Source organism: Eschrichtius robustus, chromosome 2, assembly GCF_028021215.1.
Source record: "Eschrichtius robustus isolate mEscRob2 chromosome 2, mEscRob2.pri, whole genome shotgun sequence".
Lineage (NCBI taxonomy): Eukaryota > Metazoa > Chordata > Mammalia > Artiodactyla > Eschrichtiidae > Eschrichtius > Eschrichtius robustus.
Genome location: NC_090825.1, coordinates 76,871,042 through 76,895,391, shown reverse-complemented (window position 1 = coordinate 76,895,391; position 24,350 = coordinate 76,871,042). Strand labels below are relative to the sequence as shown.

The 24,350-nt window shown below is 37.9% G+C and overlaps 2 protein-coding genes across 10 annotated transcripts in view; one reads left to right on the top strand and one right to left on the bottom strand.

The window, feature by feature from the left end:
- Positions 1-9,045, bottom strand: part of ARSK (arylsulfatase family member K) — a 44,849-nt gene extending 35,804 nt beyond the window's left edge. The window contains exons 1-2 of one of the 2 annotated variants that reach the window (XM_068535653.1): positions 8,792-9,045; positions 1,976-2,105 (exon numbers count right to left, since the gene is read on the bottom strand). In XM_068535653.1, coding sequence (XP_068391754.1) covers positions 1,976-2,105; positions 8,792-8,929 — 268 coding nt within the window. In that variant the 5' untranslated portion in view covers positions 8,930-9,045. The remainder of the gene's footprint in view (positions 1-1,975; positions 2,106-8,791) is intronic. The other variant, XM_068535652.1, reaches the window with a different exon arrangement.
- The window catches only part of SKIC3 (SKI3 subunit of superkiller complex), a 169,987-nt gene that overhangs the window by 68,571 nt on the left and 77,066 nt on the right, over positions 1-24,350 (top strand). The window contains exons 1-6 of one of the 8 annotated variants that reach the window (XM_068535645.1): positions 6,276-6,402; positions 14,067-14,135; positions 18,354-18,444; positions 22,073-22,216; positions 23,299-23,390; positions 23,801-23,876. In XM_068535645.1, coding sequence (XP_068391746.1) covers positions 18,355-18,444; positions 22,073-22,216; positions 23,299-23,390; positions 23,801-23,876 — 402 coding nt within the window. In that variant the 5' untranslated portion in view covers positions 6,276-6,402; positions 14,067-14,135; position 18,354. The other 7 variants (XM_068535644.1, XM_068535643.1, XM_068535648.1 and 4 more) reach the window with 7 other exon arrangements.

Sequence of the window (24,350 nt, the reverse complement as noted above, 5' to 3'; positions counted from 1 at the left end):
TCACCTTGTCTACCTGTGTGCCTTTATAATTCAGTATAAGCATCCCTTCAGTACTTTAGCCTCCTCTGCTTTGTGCAGATAGAGTGTGGAGTCTTTCTTTATGTTATCTCATTCCACTTGCTCAATAAAGAATAAAAAATTAACAGAACTTCATACCTGCTTTCATTAATTGTTATAATTATTTCCTTAAAAGTCTGTTTCAGATTCTAAAAACCTGGTGATCAGGCAGATAGTAGGTCCTTACTGATTGCGGGTTGACTATGGCATTTATCATGTGTTCAGCAGTTATGTTGCTGTTGGGGACACAAGTGTTAATAAGGCCCCAGTGTTTGGAGCTTAGCTTTGGTAGTTACCTCATTGTTGGTTTTTTGGGAGGTAGCATTATGGCTATATATTGGGGACAGATTGCCAGAAGTGTTATGTGGATGCACATAAGCCTAATCTGACTGGTTCAACTCATGGAAGTGTTCTTATTTTCTCTAGAATATGGTGTATACCTTAAACTAATACAGTGTTATATGTCAATTACATCTCAGTAAAACTGGAAAGAAATCCCTTTCCTTTTCCCTTTTCTGTGTACACACATGGCAGGGTTGAATCCTTTTCTCGTCTAACAAAATGCTTTCTTTTTGAGGAGTGGAATGGGGCATTACCCAGCTTTGAATCCCAATGATGCTAGTTACTGAGTGACCTTTGATAAGTTATTTAACCTTTCAGTACTTTAGTTGTCATCTGCAAAATGGGGATAATAACAATATCTACTTTGTGAAAATGTGGCGAATTATATAAATTAAGACATGTAAGGCAGTTATATTGCCAGGCACATAGTAAGAATGCAATAAATGTTAGTTTTTATTACTATTATTCCTTCTCTTTGTTCAAACTCTCCAAAATATACTTCTTCCAGGAAAAGCATCACCTAACATTTTTGTAGAGTTCATTGAGCACTTTTTAAAATCCATTATCTCATTTGATGCTGGGAACAACCCTGTGAGGGACACAGCACATACAGCGTTCTGTAGATAAAGAAACTGAGGGACTTGCTTGACGTGGTCCATTGAGGATTGGAATCCAGACATCACCCCACCCTGGTCCATTGCTCATTCCACTTGCTCAATAAAGAATAAAAAAATTAACAAACGTGTTTTTAATATACCTGGTCCTTCATCATTGAAATATCATTTATAATAGAGTTTAGGTTTCCTTTGATCATTGGTGATTATATAGTTGATGGTGCTGAAAATGTAGGTGAAAGAACTTGTGACTCAAATCACAGAGAATATGATGTCAGGCACTTATGGACAAAAGAAAATTGTTGGGTGCTATTTATGAGTTCCAAAGCAAACAATCATAAATTAGAGGAGAAAGAAAACAACTCTATCAGACAATAGAATTTATAGAAATGTCAATTTTCCCCGATTTTTCAGTTAGTCATGGCTTAATATCACTGTTATTTTGCCATTAAAACTATGCTTATTTGTTAAATTACTATAATAAAAGTGAACAATTAGATTTGGTATAGAAGTGAATTGAAACTGAAGAGAAAAAATATGTAATCTGAAATAATACAGAAAAATCCAGATATATCTGAAAAATTCTAACTACTTTGTGGTATACTTTGAAGTCTCCTCCCAACTCCCTATCTCTTACTAAAAAATTTCCTTGGAAATAGAACTCTTCAAGGAAATATGAGCATTTCCTAATTTGCCTGGATAGTCAAAAGATTTTTTGTCACCAATCCTAAGGGAAATGAAACAATAATACTTGAACTAAATACCAATTTAGGTGATAAAATTCCTATTCTTAAAAAACCCCAATACCCAATACATACCTTAAAACACACATCACATATATTAAAATTTTTTTATTAGATGCCAAATATGACTTACTATCCTATTTTGGGGTATAATTTTTTAAATTGTGAAAACATTTTCAGTGTGGGACCACTTCCAGTAATATTAAAGCATGCTCATACCTGCGCGCGATGGGCAGCAGATCGGAGAGTTTGTGTAGGCATTCAGAAAGGAAGTGCCGTGTTCTTTCATGAAGTTGATAAAAGGAAGTTTCACTACCTGACTTCCTGGATAAAATGTTAGCCTTCCATCCTGGAATAAAGAAATTTAATTACCATTGATTACATCACAAAAGAAAATAATTTCCTTTAATTTTAACCATAAAATTCACAAGTAGCAAAAGACTTCAATATGATCCTAAGAATCCTCAAAAGATAAAAACAGGTAGAGAAACTGTTATCATTCTCTGGTTCATAATATTGAGAATTCAATGTGGTGTGACATTTGGATCCATTTGAATATAGTAAATAAATTAAAGGAACTTCCTGGAAAGTTTCTTTTTGGGGGATGATGGACTGAGTGAACCGATGTTTATTGAGTATTTAGTATGTGCCAGGCACTGTGAAAGATCTGCAGATACAATGGTGAATAAAAACAGAGTCCCTGGCCTCATGAAGCTTATAGTCTAGTAGGGGAGGCAAAAAACATACTCGGAAATAAACTAAGAATAATTACAAGTTACTGTGATATGTGCTTTGAGAAAAACCTAAGATACAGAATAACAAGGGAGACCTACTTTGATACAGGGAAGGCTTCTCTGGGAAGTGAGACCTAAAGAATGAGAAGGATCAGCCATTCAAATAACTTAAGGGACATGTAAAGTTAGAGATACCTGCAGGACTTAAGTGGAGATAACAACTAAGCAGCTAGAGAAATGAGCCTGAAGATTGGAAGAGATGTTTGGGTTGGAGATACGCATTTTGGAATCGAATTGGGAATTGAAGAACTCTTCTTGATAAAGAGCAAAAAGAGAAAAAAGGATGTTCCAGTCCTGGAGTTATATCTATTGTACGTTTTCAATGTAATTGTAAATAAACAGGTTAAAAGTGAACCAATCCAGGGGCTTCCCTGGTGGTGCAGTGGTTAAGAATCCACCTGCCAATGCAGTGGACACGGGTTCGAGCCCTGGTCTGGGAAGATCCCACATGCCGCGGGGCAACTGGGCCCGTGAGCCACAACTACTGAGCCTGTGCGTCTGGAGCCTGTGCTCCGCAACAAGAGAGGCCGCGATAGTGAGAGGCCTGCGCACCGCGATGAAGAGTGGCCCCTGCTCGCCGCAACTAGAGAAAGCCCTCGCACAGAAACGAAGACCCAACACAGCCAAAAATAAAAATAAAAATAAATAAATTAAAAAAAAAAGATTACTGCCTAAAATATATAAGGCACTCCACAAATATTCAGTGAATTAAATGAAACGAGTCTTTAATTCAGAGCTGTTCAATTTACAAAAGGCAAATTTAATATGTTCAAAATTCAACAGTGTATTTTTGCAAAGCTTAATAAACCTGGATTAAGTACATCAGTGGAAAGATTTGTATTTGATTAGGTTCTTAGAAAATATTTAAATTATGCTACACACATTCTCAACGTCAAAAGCATACCAATACTCTAAACAAAGATCAAAATTACTATATTATTAGAGAAAATATTAAACATTTCTAGAAGTTTTGGTGTTTTTAACTTCATGTAGTTTTTACACACTAGCAAATACTTTAAAAAACAGACTAAAACTGGTACCACTGCTCATGGTATCAATGGGAGGTGGTCCACATAATAATTAATTCTGAACTGAAATGAATCTTAACATGGTTAGCTGATAAAAACACAGAGAAAGTTAAGTTTTCCATAGTGTGGTACTGTGGTTCACAATGGATAGTCAGTCATAGGTCAAACTATAGTTCTATCACATTTAGTTGGGAGAGAAAATCTTACAGAATGGCTTTCAGAATAACTTCCATAATTTAATAATAGCCCATTTCAATTTTCTCAAGGTCATTCCTACAGTTCAAACAAATACAGTACTCTAACAGTGGGCATTTAAAAAAGAAAAAGAGGCCCACTAATTGGCTTTCTGCATAAAAGTGACAAAAGTGATACCAATTGCCTTCATTTCTGAATTTTGCTTTTATTCTGGACTCTCATGGGTCCAGGCATTTTCCCCCTTGGGATGGATGAGCTTTTTGTGTACATGTGATTTTGTGATCTGGATTGCTCCTTCTAGAACCATAACTTGGTTCTCAGTTCCTCATCATTCTGGGCCAGGGAAAACCAGTGAAGTTTAGATTTCAAAACATCATTCTAATGAAAGAATGTAACAGTAACTTTAACTGTCTAGATGTATTATCAAGCAAGACTGTTAAGAGCATTCTTTTCAGATCTGTTCACCAGACTGAATGAGATCCTCACTAGACTCTGGTATACAGTCCTGTGCCCACCTCCCACTCCTGAAACCTCACCCAAACTAAAAACAGTGCAGGTGCAGGGGTGGAAGGAGGGAGGCAGAGAGGATGCTTGTGCCCTTTAAGACCCAGGCAGAGGTGCTTATTTTCTCTTTTTAAAAAAAGGGTTTTAAGATGTAATTCACACATCATAAAACCCATTTAATTTGTACAATTCAATGGTTTTTAGTATATTCAGAGAGTTGTGCAACCATCACCACAATCGACTTTAGAACATTTCCATCATGTATTCCTTGTATCCCTTAGCCATCACCCGCTAATCCTCCCATTTTCCCAAACCCTAAGTAATTGCTGACCTGTCTCTACTTTCTGTCTCTGTAGATTTGCTTTCTCTGGACAAATGGAATCATACAATATGTGGCCCTTTGTGAGTAGCTTCTTTCTCTTAGTGTAACAATTTCTAGGTTCATCCACACTGCAGCATGTTATCAGTACTGCATTTATTTTTTTATTGTTGAATAATATTACTAAATTTTATTTATCCATTTACCGGCTGATGTATATTTGGGTTGTTTTCAATTTTTGGCAGTATTAACATTCATGTACAAGTTTTTGTGTGGACATATGTTTTTATTTCTCTTGGATATATACCTCAAAGTGGATTGCTGGATCATATGGTAACTCATGTTTAGCATTTTAGGAATTGCTAAACTGTTTTCCAAAGTGGCTGCACCATTTACATTCCCACCAGTAGCGTATGAGGGTTGCAATTCTCCCATATTCTCATGACTCTAGTTATTGTCTCCTTTTATTTTTCTTAATAAATTTATTTTTGGCTGCGTTGGGTTTTCATTGCTGAGCTTGGGCTTTCTCTAGTTGCAGCGAGTGGGGGCTACTCTTCGTTGTGGTGCGTGGGCTTCTCATTGTGGTGGCTTCTCTTGTTGCGGAGCATGGGCTCTAGGTGCACAGGCTTCGGTAGTTGTGGCTCGTGGGCTCTAGAGCGCAGGCTCAGTAGTTGTGGCGCACAGGCTTAGTTGCTCTGGCCATGTGGGATCTTCCCAGACCAGGGCTCTAACCCGTGTCCCCTGCATTGGCAGGTGGACTCTTAACCACTTCGCCACCAGGTAAGCCCTATTGTCTCTTTTTGATTATAGTCATCTTAGTGGGTGTGAATTGGTGTCTCATTGTGGTTTTGATTTGCATTTCCCTAATGGCTAATGATGTTGACTATCTTTTCATGTGCTTATTGACCATTTGCATATCTTCTTTGGAGAACTGTCTTTTCAGATCCTTTGCCCATTTTTTAATTGCCTAATCCAAAGTCAAAAAGATTTGCCCCTATGTTTTCTTCTAAGGGTTTTATGATTTTAGCTTTTATGTTTCATTCATCAATTCATTTTGAGTTACTTTTTGAAAATGTTGTGAAGCATTTTGCATGTGGATAGTCAGTTTTCCCAGCATTATCTGTTGAAAAGACTATTCTTTCCCCATTAAATGGTCTTTGCACCCTTACTGAAAAACCAACTGACTATAAACCTGAGAGTTTATTTCTCTACTTTCAATTCTATTCTATTGATTTATATGTCTATCTATTGTTATGCCAGTAACACACTATCTTGATTACTGTAGTTTATGGTAAGTTCTGAAAGTAGAAAGTTTAAGTCCTCCAATTTTGTTCTTGGGTATTCTGGGTCCCTTGAATATCCATATGAATTTTAAGATGGGTTTCTCTGTTTCTGCAAAAACGTCATAGGGATTTTTATAGAGATTGCATTGAATCTGTAGATCAATTTGGTGATTATTACTATATTAACAATATTAAATCTGATTTCATAAACATAACATGTTTATATAGGTGTTCTTTAATTTCTTTCAACAATGTTTTGCAGTTTTTCAGAGTATAAGAATTGAACTTCTTTGGTTAGATTTAATCCTAAGTATTTCATTTTTTGGATGCTATTTTTTTTTTTACTTTTAAAAAATATTTATTTATTTATTTGGCTGCGCCAGGTCTTAGTTGCAGCATGTGGGATCCTCGTTGCCGCATGCAGGATCTTTAGTTGCAGCATGTGGGATCTAGTTCCCTGACCAGGGATTGAACCCGGGCCCCCTGCATTGGGAGCACGGAGTCTCAGCCACTGGACCACCAGGTAAGTCCCTGGATGCTATTTTAAATAGAATTGTTTTCTTAATTTTATTTTCAGTTTGTTCATCAATCAAGTGTATAAAAATACAACTGATTTTTGTATATTGATCTTACATCCTACAGCCTTGCTAGACTATCTTATTAGTTCTAAAAGTTTTGTAGTAGATTCCCTAGGATTTTCTTTATACAAGATTATGTTAGGTGCAAATAGAGATACTTTTAATTTTTCCTTTCCAATCTAGATGACTTTTATTTCATTTTCTTGTCTAATTCCCTGTCTAGAACCTCCAGCTTAATTGCAATAAACATAGTGAGAACAGATAGCCTTGTCTTGTTCCTGATCTTTGGAAGAAAACATTGTCTTTTATAGTTAAGTATAACATTAGCTGTGGATTTTTTGCAGATGTTCTTTTCTTTAAAAATAAATTTTATTGATTTATTTATTTATGGCTGTGTTGGGTCCTTGTTGCTGTGCACGGGCTTTCTCTAGTTGCGGTGAGCGGGGGCTACTCTTCATTGCAGCGTGCCGGCTTCTCACTGCGGTGGCTTCTCTTGTTGCGGAGCACAGACTCTAGGTGTGTGGGCTTCAGTAGTTGCGGCACGCAGGCTCAGTAGTTGTGGCTCACGGGCTCTAGAGCGCAGGCTCAGTAGTTGTGGTACACGGGCTTAGTTGCTCCGTGGCATGTGGGATCTTCCCGGACCAGGGCTCGAACCTGTGTCCCCTGCATTGGCAGGCGGATTCTTAACCACTGCGCCACCAGGGAAGCCCTGTAGATGTTCTTAATCAGATTGAAAAAATTCTCTTCTATTTCTACTTGGTTGAGTGCTTTTATCATGAAGGGTTATTGAATTTTGTCAAATGCTGTTTCTGCATCTATTGATATGATCACGTGTTTTTTGCCCTTCATTCAATTAACGTGGTCTACTACACTGACTGATTTTCAGATATTAAACCCACCTTACATTTCAGGGATAAATCACACTTAGTCATGGTGTATAACCCTTTCTATATATTGCTGAATTTGATTTGCTTGTATTTTTTCAGGATCCTTTCTTTTATATTCATAAGGTATTAGTCTGCATACAATATTTATAAACACAAATATATAAAAATCTATGTGCTTATACTATACTAAAAAATAAACCAAATATTTCAGTCATCTTCAGAAGTTTCTAGGATGTTTTGATGCACCACCCAGGTTCCCTTTTAGAGTGAAAGATTGCCTCTGCTGAAGAGAGTTGTCTTGCCCAAAATGGTGCCTCATTCTGGGAGCATTCCACAAGTAATGGCCATCCAACATGAGGGTACAAAGGCCTGGTCTCCTCACCACAAATGGAAACAGTTCTGAATCATCATACTAGTTTGAGAACTACCCATAAGATCAGCTGAGGCCACCAGTGAGACAGTGACAAAACTCAACTTCTCTCTGCACAATCCTGCTTTCTTCCTTTCCCTTTGATCTCATGAGTACTCCCTAATAAACCTCTTTCATGTTACTCTCCAATATTGCCTGTTTCCTAAGTTTAGATAATCATAAAGATTACTTTAATATTCTCAGCAAACCCTATGGGTATATCCAGATTATGTAACTTTAATCATCACGGGTTAATCTATGAGGAAAGGCAATACAACATAATGATTAAAAGCACTCTTTGGTGCCAGACATGCTTAACACCAATAATCTATGTGACCACAGTAACACCCAGTCATAAAAAAACTAATATTATAATTAGTAACCAAACATTTGTCCAAGCATTAGGTTTAATATCATGGATAATACTAAAAGTATCAGGTAATGTTGACAGTAGTATTCTTTTTAGTTGATGGCTTGGGAGAGTTACAAAAACTGTTTTAAGTTTGGGATTAAACAGCAACAACAACAACACACATACACACACATACACAATTAATCTGGAATATGGGCGAGTGTCAAATTATGTCAACTAATGAATATAAATCAGTACTAACAGGATTATCAGACACCTGAGTAATAAAAATAACGTTGACCGCTGGAAAGCTAACAGTCTTTTATGTTGAGATAGAATGTTATTTTTCCCCACAATTGAATCAAGCGGGCGTATGGATTGAAAGTTTATTAGTAGTGGTAAGATAATTTAGTGGGTCGAGGTCAGCAATTAAAAAAAATTTTGCAAAGATGCTAATTGGAGTGCATCTTACTAAAGTATGTTTTATTTGTTTTACATGCATATCTATGTGGTGCACGTATGTGTGTACGGGGCCTCAAGGTAAAATGCATTTCTTACTTTGCATCAGGGTAAAACACGTTTGAAAGTCTCAGATTCTGCTCTCCAAAGCCAGCAGCACAGGAAGGGCTGTGGGCCGGTCGCGGGTGTGTAGCGGGGCGCCCCCTCCCCTGCCTTTCCATACTTACGAAGGAGTCGCTCACGACTAGCACCACGTTAGGCGCATCTGGCCAAGCCTGAACTGCTCCCCGCCTCTGCCCACCTGCCCCAGGAGCTGGTGTTGCCAGCGCCGAGACTGCGACCACCGCCACCCACAGCAGCAGCATCACGGGGAGCTGTTCTGGGAGCCCGGCCTCTGGGCGCTGGCCCCTGCCCCTCCCCCTAGGAAGTTCCACACGAGTAGAGGAGGGCGGGGATCGCAGAGATCGCAGTTCGGTTTCCTTCACCCGTAGAACTACAACTCCCATCAGGCTCGGGGTGGGCACATGCGCAAAGGAGGAATTCCCCTTTCTCGACCCACGTTAAGACCTTTTAATCAAATACCGAGCGAACTAAAACCCAGCCATTTCCAGTCACGTGAGCGATGCCTGGGAAATGCGCATGCGCTCTGACTTCAGATTTGTCGTCTGTAGGAGAAGCATCTGTCCCAGGTTGGTCCCTGTCGCTTTTGCAGAAGTTGGAGCCGGTAGGCAGTTGAAATGTTACCTAGAGAGAGAAGGGATCAGAGGCCGAGTTGTTTTGCGCCGAGCAAGCGTGGCTGAGTGTTAGGTGAGACCGTGAACTGGGAGATGATGAGGTGGCAGCGCGTCTGTCACTTAAGTTGGATTGGGCGGTTCTTTGTGGGGCCTCTGTCTGGACCGCCTAAGGTGCGATATGGATACCGGGTGGCCCCTCGAATACCTTCCTCCCAAGGATATTTCTATTCTGCCTCATCCTATTCGCCGCTTTGGCGGTGCAGTAAGGATTTATTGTGCTCTGGTGGGGTGAGGAGCGGGACCTGGTAAGAAAAGTTTCATCTTCTAGGTGGGGATAAGCTTAGTGGACTTTACCTTCAGAGTGCAAGGGAGAGAAGCTGGACGGGTTCTCAGAGGGAGAAATGTTGGGCTGTGTGACGTGTTCGATTAACTGACGTAGATTCAGAATACCATTGTTTTGTTGCAGTGGTTTTGAAAAATCACTGGTTCTCTTGACTGTTGAACTCCTTTGGAGAAATCTGGAAGAAGCAGGTTTCTGTCCCAGAGCCAGATTCCTGATTTCATTATTATAGTTTCAGGTATATAATTTGTGTATCACATTAGTCGTTTTAGTATTTTGACAGGAAAAGGAGGAGTTGTAGTATTTATTTACATAAAATCAACCTTTAATACTAATATTTGACAGTATTTTTTGCATACAGTAATTGTAAAAAGGACAGACCTTATTTATTTAACACTCATATGGTGCTTATTATGTGCTGGGTATTATACTACGCATTTATTGAGCCCCTATTTTGTGCCAGGTACTTTTACATGGAGTATTTTCTGTAATCCTCACTTTCATCATTTTTCAGATAGGAAAGCTGAGACTTGGACAGGTTAAATGACTTGCCTAAGGTTACACAGGGAGCCAGTCTGAGTAGGACTTGAATTTGAGTAGTCTCTGCCCTAACTCATTGCCATGCTGTCTCTAATTAACTGCAAAATGTTATGCCATTCTAGTGAACTTAATCTCTGTTACTGAAGGAGCATTATTAATCAAGCAGCATGCTAAAGATCTATGGGAGCAGACAAATATATAAACAATAGTACCTGACCATAAGGAACTTACACTCTAGGGAAAAAAATAAAATAATAATACAGTATGAAAGGTAATACACATAGGCTCCCTCATTAACAGGATATGCTTCAAATATTTGTTTTGAGTTAATTTGGAATGTGGAACACATTTTACCATAGAAACAATGTTGACTGACATTTAGGTTCATAAAAAATATATTTAACTTTATCTGTGGCATAGTATTGATTTTTGTAAACTATTTACTCTCTATGGCCTTGTTTTCACAGGACGTGTATTCTGAGTTCCCGGTCAGGATGACAGGAACACATCTTTTTCTTTCTCTCTCTCCCCTTGGCGGTGTCAGTGGGAGCAGGTGCTGTACTGGGTTGGAGTGAGATAGATATTTTAGGGTCCCAGACATATAGCGCTGGAAAAATCTAAGAGACTTCTAGTCTTATTCTCATCTCACATTCAATTTGTTGTACAATATTCCTCCCAAGTGGATTGTGCAGTCTGTGCCTTTTCATCTCCAGTGACGGGAAACACACTTCCTTCGAGGAGCCCGTGCCATATTTGTACAGGTTTAATTATTAAAAGTTCATATTTTGAGCTGCAGTCAGTCTCCCTCTACTTTTACCCATTCATTAGTCCATTTACCTTCACTTTTACATGAATAATCTCTCCCTTTCAACAGCCCTTTTCACCTTCCCCACCAATTTTTTTTCCCCAGGTCTCCCCCAGTTCCTTCGGGTAATTATCATGTAATTTCAGGTTTGTTTGTTATTTGATGACTCTTTTCTGGACATAAAGCATGTTTGCTTATCAGTAATTTACCCTGTCAGAAAAGGTACTTTTGAGTTGTTTGTGCACATCTTTCTGTGTGTACATGTGTGTATATAGTGTATTGTAGTGAGGGAGGGCTCCATTATGTGTATGTTTAGGTCATCAGTTAAAGGTATCTACGTTACGGGTTACTTGCTTTAGTGAAATACTTTGTGGTTCAGCGAAGTCTTCAGTTAAAAGTCTTGGTCTAGGTTTTGGTTCTTCATAGTTTTTTAACGTCCATAATACCAGCAGCAGTGTATTCTGCTCTAAGAAAAGGAGACTAAGTGTGCAGTTAGTGACTATATGGAACAAATTCAGTATCATCTGCACCTGCTGTGATTCTATGACTATTTGTTGAATATCCACAATATACCAGACACTAGGAAATAAAAGAGAGTAATAGGAATAGTTTTTTTTCCTAACGAACCTCCAGTCTAGTTGTGGGAAACAAACACTCACAGACCTGTAGATTTAATAACAGTATAAAAGATAACAAAAAGTACAGTTAACTGCCGAACAAAAAACCCCAAACCAGAATATACCAAATGGTACTTTGAAGAATGCTAGTGTGCTTCACAATGTTAATTGCTGTTCATTGAAATAAATGTTCCATAGTGGGGATTCCCTGGTGGTCCAGTGATTGGGACTCCACGCTTTCACTGCCAAGGTCGTGGGTTCAGTCTCTGGTTGTAGAACTAAGATCTCTCAAGTCATGCCACGCGGCCAAAAACAAAAAAAAAGTTCCATAGTAATAATAAGTTTCAGAGTTGCTGGGTTAAACTATATTTGGGTCTTTACTATAGGGTTTCTCAGAGCCTTTAAAATGCTAACATGCACTATGACTTTAAAAGAGTGATACATATAGTGTGTAGTATTCACAAAATTACGAGGTCATATTGTTAACACCTTTAAGCATGTTAATATTCCTTTGAATACATTTTTGGAAATGTTAGTAGAGACAGTAAGTGTTGTAAGTTCAGACTCTAGTGTAAGATTTATCTGAGATGGCTTTATGCTTGACACTTGAATTTGGCTTTGAATTACATGTAGCATTTGAGTAGACAGAAGCAAGTGTGGACAGGCTGAATGGGAGAAGTAAAGACGGAGATGTGGAAAGCATTAGGGAGTGGTGAAAAAAGTAATATGAGCTAATATTGAAAAGGGGATTCTTCCTTTCTCACTTCAGCAAATTGCGAATTACTGCTTTTTGACAGTGGGGAAACTAAATGTTTTTGAGTAGGCTTTGGAAGCTGGAGGTCATAGTGTTTGGTAGATGTTGGATACGTAAGGAACTCCAAAAATATATCACCTTTATTTAGGGATTTTTTTGACCTGAGAGAGAATACATCTGTATAGAACATAAAGCATCTGTTAAGTTGCAGGCTTTAGTCTAGTATTTGTGTAATGGCTAATTTGAAGGAGATACTTGCGTTTGATGATAGCCGTCTTTTGAAGAACATAGGCAAGAAGGTTGCTTCTTGAGAGATCAAGGAAGGAAGGATTGGGGATTTTAAATGTGTAGAGAAAGTATATAATAACCACTGTTGGTTAGGAATGGGAAAAAAGTGGTGAAGTTGATTGAGAGGGTGGTAGGAGATATGGACAACAGAACTAATAGCTATTGTGTTCAGGTACTCTGTCTATGTACATATCAGGTAAGTGATCTCGTTCTCACTTTACCAATGAGGAAATAGGCTTGGAGGTGAAGTAAGGTGCCCAAGATCTGCGGAGACTTGAATCCAGATCCATCTTTCTTGACTTGGTGGGTGGATATGGCAGAATGAAGGGGCTGACAAAATCTGGGGAATTTTGTAAGAACAGAGTTGAAACAACTGAGTAAATCAGTAAAATTAGGTTGAGTGAGGAGGGTAATTATTTGTAGCTGGATGGCGGCTTAAAGAAGTTAGTGAAATGGGGAGTCAGGCTTTAACTTTTATTTTACCTCCTCACCCCGTGTTTAACTTTTATTTTACTTTCCTAAACATTATTAGGATCACAGTACTTTCTCTTCTTACCAGTAAGACCCTTTTCTGTGGAACTAACCCTTCTATTTAAGTACATATATCACTAGTACATGTTTTAGTAAACTCACTTTCTATTTCTTCTTTATCCCTACCAGGTTCACCTAAATTTTGTTCATTTCCTAGTTCTAAAGTAGCATTTTTTCCATTTTTACTTTATTCAGTTTTTCAAAACTACCTCCATGCTCTCCAGGAAGCATTCTAGATTAATTTTGTTTGACAGAATCCATTCCAGAGATACCATCAAAAGATACTTAGAATTTGTAGTCGTGTAAAGTTTGTGTTAGTATTTCAGATGGCTATTTAGATGGATTTTTAATATTTTTTAAAAAGTCTGCTCTATTTTATTAAATTACAAACTAGTCTAGTTGCATAGACTAGTTGCCCTCATATGGACAACTTTATTTCATGTTTATAATTCCTTATGTGGCTTAGAACAAGATTCACTTTAGTGTAGTCAGCTTGCAGATTGTGAGAAAATAGTGCCCTTAATTGTCCTAGATTCAAAGCGAAGTAGCATAGAAATAGGTGATAGTCTCTTCTGGCTCAGTTTTTTATGTTGAAGTCAGTGTATTTTGAGTTTCTGTAATTTTTTTCTGAGTCTTTCTGATTTTTTATGATGTTCCTTTTACACCTTGTGGCTATGGCAACACAGTTTAGACTGATTCAGAAATTTGGAGATTACAATTAGTGTCTCTTTGGGAAAGAAAAAAGATGGAAAATTGTACATAATTATTTCTCATGTTTTAAATTCTGAATTATGAAAATTGAACCCGAATCCGATGTTTTAAAAAATTCAGTATGTTTTGGGTTGTGCATGTCATCTTTTTTATGTGCCTGTCTTATATTTTACTTAACTTAGATGGATAAACATTTAAGGAACAATCTGAAATTCAATTCAAAGAGAAGATAAAGTGATAATAGGTAAAAGGTAAGTGTCTAGAATGCTAAATAATAGGTAATTGGAGTCTACTTTTACTTAATGATTGTTTTTACTGATTCTTTTCAGAAGGAAGGTTTAATGGTGTAGGTTATTATGCCAGATTGTAGGTCATCACAAAGTACCTTTAGACTTTTGTAATTAGATTTAAAGGTATCATTTTTTGCTTTTCTGTAATTAACTTCCAGTGTCATTATTGTTACTGTTTTTTAAATTATTCGTCTTATTTTTGCTTTGTGGAATCTTTGTATCTCCACAACTGAATGTAGCTTAAGGTTCCACAGCTTTAGCTGGAGTGTGTAGGACATATCAGTTCATCTACCTATGTTAGTTTTGAGGTATATCATTGTCTTTTGGCATGGTTGTCACTTTCTTTTTTTTAGATATAGTTATTCCTCTTTATGCTTGATTTGTTGAATAAAAACCCTTTTAGGTTGGTAGTAAAAAAAAAAACCTTCGTTGAGTGAAAATGTGCTACATGAACACTCTTATTTAAAAAAGTCACTGAGATTGAGGAGAAAAAATGGGAGGAGAGGTATAAGGGAAAAATGTGTGGGGCTGTGGAAGAATATTAAAGACACTTGTAAGAGAGCCAGAGTTTTCTCTGAAGTGTTGGAAATGCTTGGAATAGAGGGAAGTATCCCAAATAGAGGAATATGAGGTTACATAGAATCATTTTGGGTATTAGCTTTCCACTTTATGAAAGGAAGTGGGTTTGATGGTACCTAGTAGATGGTTAGTGTTCCGTAAAGCTTTGTCTAAAACATGAGTGGATGAGCCTCTTCCTTCTCCACACCACTTCCCAAAAAAGAGGAAGAAATTTGCAGGGCTAGAAAGCGGCAGATTATTTTGTCTTTAAAAAAAATAATCTCCTGAAACTAATATTTATGTATATATATGTATTTTAGGTGCAGAGAGAAGGCCTGAGTGCTAGCTTATTATGCTAAATGCCAAATCAGATAAATAAGGAACAGGAGGAGAAGAATAGAGGATTCTACTGCAGCAAGTGTAGGTGTAATTATATGTGGAGACGTACAGGGATGTAGAAGGGTACTGCACATTAGAACTGCTTACCAAGAGAAGAATGGAGTTTGTCTCATATGGTCTTTAGAAGTAACCTACTTAGAAGCATTTGACAGCTCCATGTTTGCTGCTCCATTTAAATCCAAATTTGTCTGTCTCATTTTCAAGGTCTTCTGTAATCTGGTGCTCTACTTTACCTACCCAGCCTAATTTTCCTGTTCTTCAGCATGTCCCTTCTGTTCCATTCAGCCTGGTTTCCTTATTGTTTCCTCCACGTGCCATGCTCATTCCTGTCTCTCCAACTTTGCTCGTGCAATCAATGTCTCTGCCTTGAGTAATTTTCCTTCTTGCCTCCATTCTCAAATCCTTTCTCCATCTAGTTGCTGTTAATTACTTCACCCCACACTTCTCTTCTCTGAACTCCTATTGCACTTGCCCTCGTTATCCTTAATTTAGCATTTGATTCTTTAATGACTCATATGTCTTAGGTCTTTCTCTTGATTGAGATTGTATTCTTCAGAGCAGAGGCCTTCCTTTCTGTTTCTTTTGTGTCATATACAGCATATAGCTTGAGAGCTGCGTAGCTGCATGTTGTGTTAGTGCTAGTTGGTTCTACTTTGTTCAGATGTGCTTTTACTCGTATGTTGGGTGATAGAAAAGATGGTGATCTTTATCCTGGAAAAGTTGCATTCTTCTGTTTGTTTTTGCTTGGTCTTGTCTTAAAACTGCCTTTGTTCTTTTTTTTTTTTATCACTTAAAAAATTTTTTAATTTATTTTTTTTTGGCTGCATTGGGTCTTTGTTGCCGCGTGCGGGCTTTCTCTGGTTGTGGTGAGCGGGGGCTACTCTTCCTTGCGGTGCATGGGCTTCTCATTGCCGTGGCTTCTCTTGTTGCAGAGCACCGGCTCTAGGCGCACGGGCTTCAGTAGTTGTGGCTCATGGGCTCTAGAGCGCAGGCTCAGTAGTTGTGGTGCACAGGCTTAGTTGCTCTGCAACATGTGGGATCTTCCTGGACCAGGGCTTGAACCCGTGTCCCCTGCATTGGCAGGCAGATTCTCAACCACTGTGCCACCAGGGAAGTCCCTGTTTTTGTTCTTTTTTTCTTTTTTTTAATTAATTAATTAATTTATTTTTGGCTGTGTTGGGCCTTCGTTTCTGTGCGAGGGCTTTCTCTAGTTGCGGCAAGTGGGGGCCACTCTTCATCGCGGTGCGTGGGCCTCTCACTATCGTGGCCTCTCTTGTTGCGGAGCGCAGGCTCCAGACGCGCAGGCTCAGTAATTGTAGCTCACGGGCCCAGTTGCTCCGCAGCATGTGGAATCTTCCCAGACCAGGGCTCGAACCCGTGTCCCCTGCATTAGCAGGCAGATTCTCAACCACTGTGCCACTAGGGAAGCCCCTTGTTCTTTTTTAACTTAGACATCTCTTGATTTTTTTTTTTTCCCTTGGATGCCTCTTTTTATCCCTTTCAGTTGGTCCAGATTAGTTGTTATCATCATTGATGTTCTCTGCTTTTTAGTCTGCAGGTTTATCTACCAAAGATAACTTTGGTGTGAGAAATTTAAAGTGAAGTCAGCATAGAAATTTGTTGCCTGCTCCAAACAGGATTTGTAGACTATAAAAAAAATCCTTCTGAAGTTTGCCTCTATAAATTTATGCCAAGATAATTTCAGGTAACAGAGCAATTTCTAAAATAAGAGCATATGAAATATGTTGCTTTAATTATCTAATTATTGTAACTACGGAAAAAGTCACTTTTCTGCCTCTTTAGGGAATCTCGTTTTGGCTGTAGATAAATTGATATTATGATATCTTAATTTTTATATTATTTGAATCTAAAATTCCTTAAGTCAAAAGGATTGTTTTTTAAAAAAATTCCCTAGCTTCTTAACTTTCTTTGATCTTGTACTTCTGCCTCAGCCTCTTTGGACATAAAGGACTGTCTGTGTACCATGTCAGCAAGTCATCTTCTTGGTTCATTTTGCTGCCTTGAACATCAGTGGTCTATGACCTAATGTTTACCTAGCTTTGTTTTGCCTTCTTGAGATTAGAATTCGGTGGAGTGGGCAAAAAAATGTTTCTTTTTTCAACATCAAGTTGTAGTTGAATTTGACTGGTTTATTGGTAAACCAGAATAAGCTGTGAAATCTTAAGATATGTTAGTTTATTTAAAATTACATTAGTGTATCTTATATTTTAAGATTAAGTGAAGAAATACTTTGTCTACCAATTAAAATATCTATCTATTTATTTATTTATATTGGAGTTGAAATATCTTTTTATGGCTGAAATTAGTATATAGTCCTCTTGCATATTAATTGCCTTCATTTAAGTGTGAACATTACATTTATTTTTCTTCAAAGAATACCATATTACAAAGAATACTATATTACTGTAACCCTAAAGTAGTTCTTACTGTGAAGAAAGTTAATATCCTGATTTATATTTTATAGAAACTAACATTAAAACAGAATGCTTTCTTAAACTCTTACATCATAGTTACTGAAATTTATTTGTGTTTGTGTTTTCACTCTGTGACTTGGACTGATTCTTCTTGCTTTGTGTAGAATTGGATTGAGCTTGGCATGTGTTTTCCATCCTGGCCCATAAGATCATCTGTGTTTTAACCTACTATATGGGGAGTGGTTATAATTCAAATAACAATTCAATTCAACAGATGTTTATTAATGTATACAATTTGTCAGATACTGGGTACTGAGGATGCAGCAGTTAAACAACAACACCCCAACAACAACAGATAAAAATCCCTGCCTGCGTGGAACTTACGTTTTGGTGGGGTTGGGGAACAGATAATAAATAAGATAAAGAAGTAAAATATATGCTGACGTATTAGATGGTGATAGGTGCTTTGAAGAAAAAGAAATGCAGTGTTAAGGAGGAGATTAGGGACTGTTGAGTGGTTGGGAGTTGGGGGAAGGAAGTGTTGACATTTTAAATAGTGTGGCAAGGGAAGGTTTCATTGAGGAAGTGACATTTGAATAAAAATCTGAAGAGATGATCTGGTTTTATGTTTTTTAAACATAAGATATATTTATTTTAGGGGAAAGAATGTTCCATGTAGAAGGAATTACATGTGCCTTTTTCAGAGGTTAAGTTTGTTAAATTTGTTGGAACTGTTGCAGTTAGGCAGGTCTCACTGTAGATTCATTCAGGCTTTTTATTTTGACAGCATGTCCAGCAAGGAAGTAAAGACTGCTCTAAAAAGTGCTAGAGATGCAATCAGAAACAAAGACTACAAAGAAGCTTTGAAACATTGTAAGGTAACCAGTATTTTTTTCTTCCACAATAAAAATGTTACCCGATTATGAGCATCACTGATTTGTAATATGTGAATCCCTTACTGTCTAAATACAACAAAAGTAGTAAGGCTTTTTGAGTAGGACCGTCCCAGTGGCTGTGCCAGGACAAGCCGCTTCTGCCACTTAATTTTGTCTCCCTCTGTTTTGGTAACTTACCAAAGCCAAGTTTTCAAAACCTGAATGTCTCTTAGGTGTCTTTTGCTGGGTTGTACTGCGGAACACTATTGTATCTTAAAGTTTTCGTTCTTTAATGGTCTGTGGACATTTCAATTCTGTTTGGTTTGAGGATGGGAGAATCAAGATTCCAAAGTTCCTTTCTAGGCTGATGGGGATGTTCCAGTCCAGAGGGAGAACTTGAAGGTGCAGGAGAGATGCAGAGTAGTGCTAGGAGTGAAGTCCCTGGGAAGGTGGGTGAAGATGGGATCCAGAGCGTGAGAGGACGGCCTTTGATACTTCTTCCATCTTAATAGAAGGGAAGATAGATGTAGATCCATAGCTGCTGGGTTTGTAGATTTGGGGGTGGGAAGATAAATGTTCCCCCCGACGGCTTCTGTTTTCTTAGTGAAGTGTAACCTGAGGATGGAGGAGGAGTTGTATAGGAGGTTTGAGACAAAAGAAGGTATGAAATAGTTGTCATTTATAGTGAGAAAAAAAACTTACTATTAAGGATTAGAAAGCTTACCAGGCCCTAATGAATGTCCATTTGAAATTTCATGTTATTAAAATGAAATCGGTAAATTCAGCTGTGTAGTTTCTTCCTTCGTGTTAAACTTCTCAGGCTTGGAGATGGGCACGATGGAATTCAACTGCGGGTAGTAAGAAAATTGAGGGGAAAGAGAGGCCAAGGAGTTGAGGATGTTTGCAAGGGAGTGATAACAGTGATTGGTCATGGAGTCAAAGATGGGAAAGGAGAGGTAAGAATTGAGCAGTGGGGTGACAATGCAAAGGGGGTGAGGTAAAAAAAAATTGGACATAACAGAGGTTAAAGAATTGTTACCATTACAGTAATTGAACTGGGAGGATAGGAGAGGTGCATGCTGGAAACCCAGGTTTTGGATGGCTGAGTAATGCTGAGGATAAGTAACTGGGAGGCCATGGCATTCATTGGGTCGTCCGCATGAATGTTAGAATGATTACAGGAATTGAAGTGGAGAGGAAGAATACAGTATTTTCATTGAAGGAAAGGGGAGTTCCTAGGAGGCTGGTAGATGGTAGCAGCAAGAAGGATATTTTTTTGTAGCATAGCCAGATGGCTTGACCTTCAAAAGTACTGGGGTTTTTGAAGGAGGGAGGAGTAGAGGAAGAATGTAGGTATCAGTGTGAGCAAGGAGAACCCTTTCCTCACCTGCTGGTTGGTGGTATGTGGGATGTTCAAGAAAAGAAATCAGCTGCAGCATGTAAGATCTGTAGGGGAATAGCCGAGTTTCGTTGAGGCAGAACTTGGTACAGTTAAAAGAAAGGTTGAAAATAGAGAGGGCCCTTGGCTGTCCAGATTGGGAGTTCCAGAGGTTACAATAAAGAGTTTAGACAGTGGGAGGGAGAGAATTGGGTAAGATTGGGGGAAATAAATACATAACAGTATAGGATGAGAGTCTTAAGGGGTGAAGGATGCCCTTGTGAGGTTAGGTTTCTAGTGGTGACTGAGCCCAGCAGGGATGGAGACCACGACAGGACTAATCCTGATATAGAAGAAGGTGGGCAGTCTGTTTAAACTGGGGGAGAGAAGAAGGAGGTGTGGGAGGGGAGGGACTGTTTCCTTCAGCACTAGGCTGATCTAACTAATGCACATATGAATCTGCTTCTTTTATTATATACAGCAGTGCCATAGCACTCTTCTTTCTGATTCAGATATGTATGAATTCCTATAATTTATGCCAGAGAGACTCAAATGGAAAGCAAAGATGGGGAACTAGTCAGTGGCAAATGTATGGTTACTTATGTGTAGAAACCAGAATGTTGATTGAGACTAAAGGAAATTTTTAGTGAAGAGATGTTGCACCTTAGTGTATTTGCTGTGTCTTGTCTGATTTATCACCTTGTCTGCCTGTGTGCCTCTATAACCCAGTATAAGCATCCCTTCAGGGAGCCTCTTCTGACTTGTGTGGATGGAGTTTGGAGTCAGATACTTTTTTCTTCACATTATTTCAGAACTCCATACTTGCTTTCACTACATTGTTATAATTATTTCCTTAAAAGTCTGTTTCAGATTCTGGAAACCTGGTCATCAGGCAGATAGCCGGTCCTTACTGATTGCAGGTTGACTATGGCATTTATCGTTTGCTCAGCAGTTATGTGCCAGTCATTGCTCTTGGTGTTGGGGACACAAATGTTAATAAGGCCCCAGTATTTGGAGCTTAGCTTTGGTGGTTACCTCATTGTTGCTGGTTTTTTGGGAGGTAGTGTTATGGGATAGAATGGAGCTTGTGCTGCATATTGGTGACAGATTGCTAGAAGTGTTATGTGGATGCACATAAGCCTAATAATCTGACTGCTTCAACTCCTGGAAATGTTCTTATTTTCTCTAGAATATGTAAAACCGTAAGAGCTAATTTCATTTTAGCTACTAGTTTTATTTTTCTTTCACTAGAACATCTTTGCTCTCTGTTTCAAACTATTTTACCTTAGCAAGTAGTTGTTACTTCTGAAAGCAGTAGCTCTGCATATAATTTTTATTCTAGTTGATAGGTGTTGTTTAAACATTCATTGCCACTATTTATTTATTTATTTACTTATTTATTTTTGGCTGCTTTGGGTCTTTGTTGCTGCGTGCAGGCTTTCTCTAGGTGCGGCGAGTGGGGGCTACTCTTCGTTGCGGTGCGCGGGCTTCTCATTGCGGTGGCTTCTCTTGTTGCGGAGCACGGGCTCCAGGCGCACAAGCTTCAGTATTTGTGGCACGTGGGCTCAGTAGTTGTGGCTCGCGGGCTCTAGAGCGCAGGCTCAGTAGTTGTGGCACACAGGCTTAGCTGCTCCACAGCATGTGGGATCTTTCTGGACCAGGGCTCGAAACTGTGTCCTCTGCATTGGCAGGCGGATTCTTAACCACTGTGCCACCAGGGAAGTCCCACCACTATTTATTTTGAACATATTTGGTACAGTCACACTGGAGTCAACCTACTTTCCTAGTGTATAATTTCAATGAAAAAAATCTGTTAAATATGGGGAGATGTTATCATAGTGAAGGAAAATGTGGGAACTGGATAAGGTGAAATGATATGGAAAACAGTTTTGTGAGGGACTAACAGCAGTGGGCGTGGAGGCAGGCAGGATGGTTGGGTGGTAAGAATGATCTTATTCTTTTTATGCTCAGTATTCTCAAGGGACAGAGGGAGGCATTTGGTAGAGGCATCAGGAGAACTTGGGCAGCTTTTAAAAAATATACCTCATACTTCATACCCCTTACAGTCACCGATCCAGTCCAACTCCCTCTCCCTGAGGAAACTGAAGACCACAGGGGTTAAGTGATGTTCTTAAGATCGTCCATTTAGTGGTAGATCCAGATTTCCTGACTCTTAGGTAGACTGTCTTTTGATTGTTGTTTGTCCATGAGCTTCCAAAATTTAATTACCTTCTCTTTTAATTTTTTAATCAGACAGTGTTAAAACAAGAGAAAAATAACTATAATGCCTGGGTTTTTATTGGCGTTGCTGCAGCCGAGCTAGAACAACCTGATCAGGCCCAGGGTGCCTATAAGAAAGCTGCTGAGCTAGAGCCAGACCAATTACTAGCTTGGCAGGTACGTAGACATTTTTATTTACTATGTTATAGGAAAGAACTTTTTCCCATTTTTCAAAATATAGCTAACAGCTTTACAATTTAGCATTTAAACCTCCATTTACTCAGTATAAGAAAAAAAATTAAATTTATTGAACTTCTAAACCTGAAAATTAGTTGAAAAAAGAAATGGTGCCAAGAATGCTGTTTACCACTATTTAATCTCCAATCCAATGGATTATTTCCAAATGTTAGGACAGAAATTGAAACATGATTATATAAATCTCCAACTTAATTATATGTGCATATTAGAGACTTATGAAGAATATTCTTTATGCTTACCTGAGGGAAAAGAAATGTATATTATGTTTTTAAAAATGAAATAATATAAAAAATTGAATTGAAATTCTATATCTCTGAGTACTAGTTAAATTCCTTTTTGTCATTTAATGGTCTTCGTGTGTTTTACTTGGCTTCTCCAGCTTTTTCATATTTAATAACTGTTTCATATCTCAGTCACATCTTGGAAACTATGGTTAATAGGGGTAGTAGGCTCTGGAGAACGTGAACCTGTTTGTCTCAGGTTCACATGAACAACAACATGAGTAAGGTTATCTAGTTATCTAGTAACATCTCCCTGATGCCAGCTTTTATTATGTACTGATTGGTTTAGGATATCTGATCTTTATTTGAAGCAAAAATGACAATTTCCAAAGACTACTTGGATTTTTCTGTTTGACCACGTGAAAGTAGTGTCACATGGTAACGTCTTAGGGGTTAAGACTGCATAATAATTATTAAAAGGTATTTTTTTTATTGTAAAACACTTCAAGTATATTTTCAAAAGTGAAGAGAATGGTAAAATAAACCCCTCTATGCCCACCATCCAGCTTTAGTAAAAACTCACTCATGGCCAGTATTTTTTCACCTACTCCCTCCTACCCCCAGTTATTTGGAGGCACATCCCAGACATTTTATTTCATCTGTAAATTATAATAATCTCTGTCATAAATAATCTTCATAGATTGTCAGTTTATTTAGCAAAATAAACATGAGCACACTAGATATCTTTGGAAGAATAATCTCTATTGTTTCCTCTTTTAGGGGTTAGCAAGCTTGTATGAGAAATGTAATCACATAAATGCTAAGGATGACTTACCTGGTGTTTACCAAAAGCTCCTGGATCTTTATGAAAGGTAATCAATATGTGAGGAAAGGCTAGTTTCTTTAATGGCTTGAATTAGAATAAACTGATTCAAAATTATATAGAAGTACTCCAGACTATAATACTGGGAATTGTGAATCATTTTTCTTTCAAACTGTTGTTACAGAATCTCGATTGTGATTGAAACACTAATCGTAAGGGGATTGACTCATTTGAGAACTTTGATATTATTTTTAGTCAATATAATAGAAGATAATATTTATTAAACCTTTTCTTTTTTATGAGATGCTCATTTTATAAAATTTTACTGTAGTGTGATAGAGGATATGTTCTAATTTAAAATAGTGCCTAACATTATTTTGGGGATATTTTAATTTTTGTGTCTTAAGTCCTCAGTTGTTTTCATTAATCAGATTCAAAATCCTTTTCTTCTATTCTAAGTGTTGACAAACAGAAGTGGTGTGATGTCTGTAAGAAACTTGTGGATCTGTATTACCAAGAAAAGAAACACGTAGAGGTTGGTTAATGACTTGCTGGGGTAGTAGATTTCTTTTAATAAAACCATTATTAAAAGAAAGCTTTCCTTTAGCTTAAGGAAAAATTTAGAAAATTAATTATAGTGTGATATCAAAACAAATCACAGTACTTTGAAAACTGTACCTTGGAATTCAAATTTCAGGTGTCATTATTTCCAAACTTTTTTGAAACTGGGCAGGGATAAATAAAATAAGTAAAAATATCATCTGTAGAATTTATTGTCCTGTTTGTGGTGTCCGACTGCTGATGCTGTAGGTTATGGAAGATTGGGGCATGTAGTCATTATTCCTGTATGTACTCTGGTATCTCAGTCATACTTCTAATATAAGAACCATGTGGATTTGCCCAATCATCTTATTTTTTATGGAATTCATAATAGATGGAGTTCTGTGCTTTTGCTATTTTTATGTATTATCAGATAAAAATATTTTTACGTATAGATTTAAAATTTTTT